The 7978-nt window shown below is 38.7% G+C and overlaps 1 protein-coding gene across 1 annotated transcript; it reads right to left on the minus strand.

Moving 5' to 3' along the window:
• Positions 1-6246: 6246 nt before the first annotated feature.
• LOC143567024 (uncharacterized) lies at positions 6247-7212 on the minus strand. The gene is made up of 2 exons (XM_077053553.1): positions 7070-7212; positions 6247-6991 (listed from the first exon to the last, which is right to left on the minus strand). The coding sequence occupies exons 1-2, from the start codon at positions 7210-7212 to the stop codon at positions 6247-6249; spliced, it is 888 nt and encodes a 295-aa protein (XP_076909668.1).
• Between the last annotated feature and the right edge of the window lie 766 nt (positions 7213-7978).

The following is a 7978-nucleotide window of genomic DNA, read 5'->3' on the forward strand; positions in this document are numbered from 1 at the left end:
TGTAGGCAATTTTGTAGAATGGATGGAAATGGAAAGGATTAGGGTTTGAGGGGTATTTATACTCCCTTAAGCCCATGGAGCTAAGGCTCATCTTTCCTTTTTGGTCCATGATTAGTTCCATCTAATTAGCCTACTTTCTTTCCATCTTTATTATTTTATTATTTCTTTAACCACTTAAGTGAACTTGTCTACTATAAGAAATAATACTTAAAATATTATTATTAAATTTTGCGATGTTACAAGTCTTCCCTCCTTAAAGAGGTTTCGTCCCCGAAAACCTAACTATTACTTTAACAGACTAGGATAAAACTTGCGCATCTCCACCTTAGCTTCCCAAGTGGCATCTGACCCTTTGCGATGCTTCCATATCACTCTCACTAATGGTATAACTTTGTGACGGAGTTGCTTTTCCTTGCGATCAACTATCTCTATCGTGTAACACCCCAGCTAAAGCGGAATACGCCCGAGTGTGACGTACAGATTGCCCAAAACACATGTGACACTATTAAGTGACAATATTATCATTAATTAATTTAAACATCAAGTACACAAAGTTGTAACAAGAAATATAAGGGAAATACAAGTGCAATTAACAACTTGTCAATTTATTAATATAATCTAAGTTCTAGTGTCCTCGTCACGGCAGCATTCTCTAAATAAGGTACCTGTAGCATATATATAAAATAATGTCAACTAAATGAATAGTTGGTGAGTTCACACAAGTTTTGATATAAGTACATAAATATATACAATTCCATGAACAAGTGTAAATATGCAAGTAAGGTCCTTTCCAGTTGGGATTGTGTACCAATGTACTCGGATAATAGCGCAAGTGTCTTTTTCAATTGGTAACAACCAATGTACTCGGATCGGGGGTCCCTATTCCACTCACAACATCGAGGTCCTGAGTGCATAGGGGAGCGTATGATCATACTTAATGAGGAAACCATGCGTAATCTTTGAGGAAGTAAGCAAATAAACACACAAGTCCATGTAACGAATTGTAGTTTGTAGATAATAAATAAACGAAATTGAATTGTTGATAGGATATATATGCTACCCCCAAAATATGTAAAATGTTAAAAAAGGGGTGTGAGAAACTCACCTTGAAGTTGAAGACAAACTTGAAATAAAATCGAAAGTGCGTAAATGAAACCGAAGCAATTGAACGTCACGAACTAGAATTAAAAGGTACAAAATAAAATATTAACTGACAACTTTATAAAAGTAAATAAATCTATTTGCTGGAAATTAGAAGTGTTAGAATGTATATTTTAATATTTTATGAAGTTTGATGTTATAATATTAACGAATTGTTGATAAATTATGAATTTAATATTAGTTTAAATTATGGGATTGATAAAAAATTTGAATATTATAACATTTATGGAAATTTTGATGTTAACGGTGTATTTTATTTTGATTAACGAATATGTTAAAGAATTTTAAAGTTTAACGAACAAAATTATATATAAGTTAAACTAGTTTTAAACGAACTTGACGGGTTTGATATTTTTAATGTTTATGAATTATGGATCTTAACGGAATTTTAGTTTGAAAATTAATTACGTTAGCGTGTTATAAAGTTTAGCGAAATATTAATTATTTATATAGTATTAATCGGGTTTCTAACGAAAACTTAACGGAAACGAAAGTCGGTTTTAGTTGGGAAAAGGTAAATATAATTTATAACTAATTTTATAAAATTTAAAATGTTACTATTTAATTTATAATGATTTTTAATAATTTATTTGATTAAAATAAGGAAAAGAAAAATGTTTTAAAAACAAAGAAAACAAAACGTTCTGACCCGGGTTCGAACCCGGGTCCTCTGCTTGATACAAACATACTCTAACCACTGGACCAGATTGTTTATTGGTATGTTGATGGAAATAGAAACAAATATATAAAAACACTCTCAAGATCATCTTCTTCAATCAAAACCCTAGCTTTCTAATATATTAATCCATTCCATGTTTGCTTAATTAAGTTTAGGGGTTTTGTTAGACGAGTTAAAGGGAATCAAAAACATAAACCAATTACCTGGAATGGTTATGGATTGATGGATAAACGGGTGTGGCTGGAAAACAACTTTGACGAGCTAATACATGATTATTGAGAGTGTTTCTGATTAAGGTGATGATTGGGGACTGTTTAGATGCTGATTTAGGTGCTATTTATAGATTCAATTGGAGCATATCGTATTAATTGATCATTAATGAGTTTTTGATTAATTCTGGCGGTTCGCGGGTCTAAATTGATTGTCATACGAGTTATTATTGTTAATTATGGTTTGCCGTTATAGTCTAAGGAGTTAAGAGCCTTTTTAACGAGTCAAAATGCATATTTTAGTGGGATTGAGAGGTCGCCGGAGGGTGTGGACTACTGCCGTCGGAGTTGATGGTGGTCGCCGAATAAGGGGTCGCCGGAAAAACGACAGGGGTGAGGCTGGGGGCTAGGTATATATATTTTTTTATATTTTAATTTTAAATGTTACACATTTAGTCCCTGAACTATATATATATATATATATATATATATATATATATATATATATATATAATAACTGAGTTTAGATTATAAATACCATATGAACCTTAAACTTTATATTTATATAAGAATAGATTAATCTTGATATATTTTAATATCTTTGAATTGTTTACATAATATACCTGCATAGTTTGGTACTTGATTATTTTATTAATTTTTGTTTTTAGCTCGAAGATTCCTTATTTGGACAACACAAATATGAAATGATAAACTTAAATCATCGAAATTAACATTAAATGATGAATGACAAACACGAATGCATTAAAACGACAAAAACGGGTTAGATTTTCAGGTTTGAAAAGTAACGAATGTTACATATCGGTTGTTCAATGTAGTTCAACTGTTCATCAACCTCGATGTCCATCAATGGCATGTGGGACGTGTCGTCAGCTTGACATTTCATCAAGTGAGAAACATGGAAGGGTGAATGAATTCCTTCTAACTCTTCGAGCAAATCCAACTTATAAGCCACTTCACCCACACGATCTATAATCTTAAACGGTCAAATGTACCTCGGACTCAACTTTCCCCTCTTCCTAAAACGAATGATTCCTTTTCATGGCGAGACCTTGAGCATCACATTGTCACCAACGTTGAACTCGATTGGTCGTCGCCGCTTATCAACATAGGAATTCTGACGATCTTGAGCAGCTTTCATTCTTGCCTTTATCTGATCAAACTTTGAAGAAGTTTCTTGCACCACTTCTAAACTTCCAATCTCCTTCTGACCAATCTCTCCCCAACATACCGGGGTTCTACATCGTCTACCGTAAAGCATCTCAAACGGTGGCATACCAATACTCAAATGGTAGCTATTGTTATAGGAGAACTCTGCCAGATGCAGATGATCATCCCAACTTCCCCCAAAGTCTAAAACACAAGCACGTAGCATATCCTCAAGGGTTTGGATCGTCCTTTCAGACTGTCCATCTGTTTGGGGATGATACGCCGTACTGATGTTCAATCTCGTTTCCATAGCTTCATGGAACTTCTTCCAAAACCTCGAAGTAAACCGAGTATCTCTATCAGACACGATCGTTAACGGTTCTCCATGCTTAGATACTACCTCTTTAATGAACAAACTTGCTAACGTTTCTGACGAGATGGCCTCTCGTATAGGCAGATAGTGAGCACTTTTGGTCAAACGGTCCACTATCACCCAAATGGTATCATGGTGTTTAGCTGTACTGGGTAGTTTAGTTATGAAGTCCATGGTTATGTGTTCCCATTTCCACTCTGGTATCTCTAGAGGCTGCATCTTTCCATAAGGTTTCTGATGTTCGACTTTGACTTGTAAACAAGTTAAGCACTTACTAAGTAATCCACAACATCATTTTTCATTCCTGGCCACCAATAATCTCTTTTCAAATCTTGATACATCTTTGTAGCTCCAGGATGAATTAAGTATCATGACTTATGGGCTTCATCTAAGATTTGACCTCTAAGATCTCCATGGCGTGGAATCCACATACGGTCAAATCTAGTCTTAATGCCATGAGTGTTTTCCATCAACTTATCTTGCTGGCCGTAAACTCTTTCCTTCTTTACTACCCTTCATCTACTAATACCTCTAACTGTACTTTGATGATTTCTTCAAAAAGGATTGAACTCATAATCAGCTGGTATGACTTTACTGTCGCAATGACTTCCTCATTCTTACGACTTAGCGCATCAGCGACCACGTTAGCTTTACCAGGATAGTACTTAATATCGCAGTCGTAATCCTTTATCAACTCTAACCATCTCCTCTGCCTCATGTTCAGCTCTTTTTGCTCGAAGAAGTAATTTAAACTCTTATGATCGGTGTAGATGGTACACTTAGTACCATACAGGTAGTGTCTCCAAATCTTAAGAGCGTGCACTATTGCTGCTAGCTCCAGATCATGCATCGGGTAAGTACTCTCATGAACTTTCAACTATCTAGATGCATAGGCTATCACTTTTCCTCGTTGCATCAACACACAACCTAACCCACGATGCGAAGCATCGGTACAAACAACCAGATCCTAGTCACCATCGGGTAAAGCAAGGATTGGAGCTTGTATGAGTCTTTTCTTTAATTCTTCAAAAGCTTCTTCTTGAAACTTACCCCAACTGAATACGATCGACTTTCGGGTCATACTGGTCAACGGTGTGGCTATATTGGAGAAACCTTCGATGAATCTCCTATAGTAGCCAGCTAACCCTATGAAGCTTCATATATCAGTCGGAATCTATGGAGTCTTCCAATTAGTTATCTCTTCAATCTAAGCTGGGTCCACGGTAATCCCTTCAGGATTAATCACGTGACCTAGAAATTGCACTTCTCGCAACCAGAACGCACATTTCGAAAACTTAGCATACAACTTCTCTTTCTTCAGAGTCTCCAATACCTCTTTGAGATGCTCAACATGATCAGACTCACTCTTTGAATAAATTAATATATCGTCGAAGAAGACAATAACTGACTTATCCAACATTGGCTGACACACCCTATTCATCATGTCCATGAATGCTGCAGGAGCATTTGTTAGACCGAATGACGTCACGAGGAACTCGTAGTTTCCATACCGCGTTCGGAACGCTGTCTTAGGGATGTCTGCCTCCTTCACCTTCAGCTGATGATAACCTGATCTGGGATCTATTCGTGAGAACCAACTTGAACCTTGCTGTTGGTCAAACAGATCATCAATCCTTGGCAAAGGATATCTATTCTTTACTGTAAGCTTATTCAACTCACGATAGTCTATGCACATTCTCATACTTCCATCCTTCTTCTTCACTAACAACACTGGTGCACCCCACGGAGAAACACTCGGTCTAATAAAACCCTTGTCGTGGAGTTCTTGCAGTTGGGACATCAATTCTTTCATGTTTGACGGTGCTAGACGGTAAGGTGCTTTTGCAAAGGGTTGGGCTCCTGGTACTAAATCTATCTGGAATTCTATATCTCGCTCCGGTGGTAACCCCAGAAGATCCTCTGGGAATACTTCTGGGTAGTCTCGCACGATAGGAACATCTTTCATTTCTTTCGTCTCAGCCATAGCATTGACAGCATACGCCAGATAGGCACCGCACCCTCGCCTTAACAGACCCTCGACTTTTATCATCGAAATGACATTAAGCCCAGAACTTTCCTTATCACCATAAACCATCACCGTACTACCATCAAAAGACTTTAACCTTATTATCCTACTCTTACACACTATCTGAGCCTCATACTCAGACAACCAATCCATACCCAAAATCACATCGAACCCTCCCAAGGTCATAACATACAGGGTAACTGGGAACTCGTGTCCCCCTAACTCTATCTTACCGTATTTAGCCATTTTTATTATTTTAACCGAAGTGTCATTAGCGGTTTCTACTATAAAAGTTTCAGACACTCGGCAGCATTTCATTTTAGCTAATTTACTAAATGGTGTAGCTACGAAACTTCTATTCGCACCTGAATCAAATAATACCGAAGAAGAAACACCATTTACTAAAAACGTACCTGTCACAACGTCTGGAATTTGTTTGGCTTGCTCCTGAGTCAGCATGTAGGCTCTGGTCTTTGGCCTTGTCGGCTCAACATCTTTCTTTCCACCGCCCCCAGCTTCAGTACATTCTCTGAACATATGACCCTTCTTCCCGCATTGGTAACATGTGGGTTCGGCGTTGCATTCATAAGCGTAATGCCCCACCTTCCCACATTTGTAGCATCATTTTACCCTAGCCTGCACTCTCCACTATGAGGTTTACCACACTTATGGCACACAGCGGAACCAGTACCCACTTGCACTCACCACCGTGCATCTTACCGCACGTCTTACACGGCTTCCTTTCCCACACCTTCTGTGTCTTATCCTTGGGGTTCCATGACTGAGTACCTGGTCGTTTAGCAGGACCAACCCATTTCTTCTCTTTCTTCTCTTCTACCACCACATCGTCCACCGCCAGATCATTGTAAACCATCTCTTTGCTTCGTACGTGCCATTCATCTGTCCCACGATTAACACGGAATCCACGTGGGCTTCCAAATGGTTTACCCCCCAGCTTCTTGGCTATCCGTAGGCCTGGTAGGAAAGCTTCATACTTCGTCTCGTTGTTAGTACTCTTGAAGTCTAACTTTATGGCGTATGTAAATTCGTGGCCTTCGAGATTGACCAGCCTGAGGCCTGCACCTGATCCCTCACTACTTGAAGCCCCGTACGTGAACAGTGAGCAAATTTGTCTTTGTTTAGGGGGTGCTTGGGGTTGCTGCTCAATCAAACATTCTTTCTTTTTGTGTTGCGGAACTTCAGTGACGAAATCCGCCAACACCTGTCCCTTAATTGCTGGTCTGTGTTTATATTCTATCGCATGTTCACCCAGCTCAATGGCCCACTTCGCCAGTCGCCCAAACAATTTCGGTTTACTCAGAACATTTTTGAGTTTGTATTCAGTTAACACATTGATGGGGTGCCCCTGAAAGTACCTGCAGAGACGTCAGGCGGCATAAACCATTGCTAAAACCAATTTTTCCAGCATCGAATATCTGGTCTACGGGTCTGACAATGTCATACTGACGTAGTAGATCGGTGTTTGGACATTCTTTCTATCCGTTAGTAGTATAGCCCCGATGGCAATATCAGATGCTGATAGATATAACGTCAAAGGTTCTCCCGCATAAGGTGTTGTCAACGTAGGTAACTCCATTAGGCATTTCTTGACTTCTAGGAATGCTTGCTCAGCTTCCGTGGTCCATTTGAACAGTGTTTTGAAACCCAACCCGGCCCGGCCGGTCAGAACGGTCCGACCGGGACCCGGTACCTATACCGGGCCGGGTCAAGGTATTTGGCAGTTTTCTAAAAACCCGGCCGGGTTTTGGTCGGCCCGGACCCGGTGGCCCGGCGGGTGAACCGGTAAAACTCTTTTTCTTTTAATTTTTAATCAAAACAGAAATAAAAACCCATCTTCACCGCTCTCTGCCTCCGATCCCATCTCAATTCGCCGCTAACTGGCCGGTTCATAGTAACTTCCGGCCAGATTCGAAGCATTTTCCGGCAGATTCAGAGTAACTTCCGTCGATATTTGAAGCGTTTTCCGGCGGTCATGCTAAGAAAATTTATTGTGATAAGATGGAAAAGGTTCTATCAATTGAAAGGGTAGTGTGGAGTGTATAATTAGGGATTTAGAGTTTGAAGTTAAGAAAAGATGAAGTTGAGAGAAGATCCAGATCTAGATCTGCATTTCATTTTGACATGTTTATGTTATTTACTCATTTTTTATGATATGTTACAATTTTACCCCTACAAATTACAGGTATTTACAAGTTAACCTTTAACTTGTTCTAATATATTTTCTTGTTTTCAAGCTATACCTTTTTTTTACTCGACAAGTTATAGTTAAACACGTCTACTTTAAAAAAAACAACATATCAATATCAAAGTTTGAAGACTAAGACTGTGATGTGTGTTTTTAA

This window comes from Bidens hawaiensis, unplaced genomic scaffold, assembly GCF_021521415.1.
Source record: "Bidens hawaiensis isolate Kalapana, Puna unplaced genomic scaffold, B.hawaiensis_p1.1 tig00023200_1, whole genome shotgun sequence".
Taxonomy (NCBI): Eukaryota; Viridiplantae; Streptophyta; class Magnoliopsida; order Asterales; family Asteraceae; genus Bidens; species Bidens hawaiensis.

Coding starts and splice junctions, on each gene's coding strand:
- LOC143567024 (XM_077053553.1), bottom strand. CDS start 7,212: ATGGAGTTACCTACGTTGACAACACCTTATGCGGGAGAACCTTTGACG. Junction 6,992..7,069: donor TACTACGTCAGTATGACATT/GTCAGACCCGTA, acceptor ACGTCTCTGCAG/GTACTTTCAGGGGCACCCCA.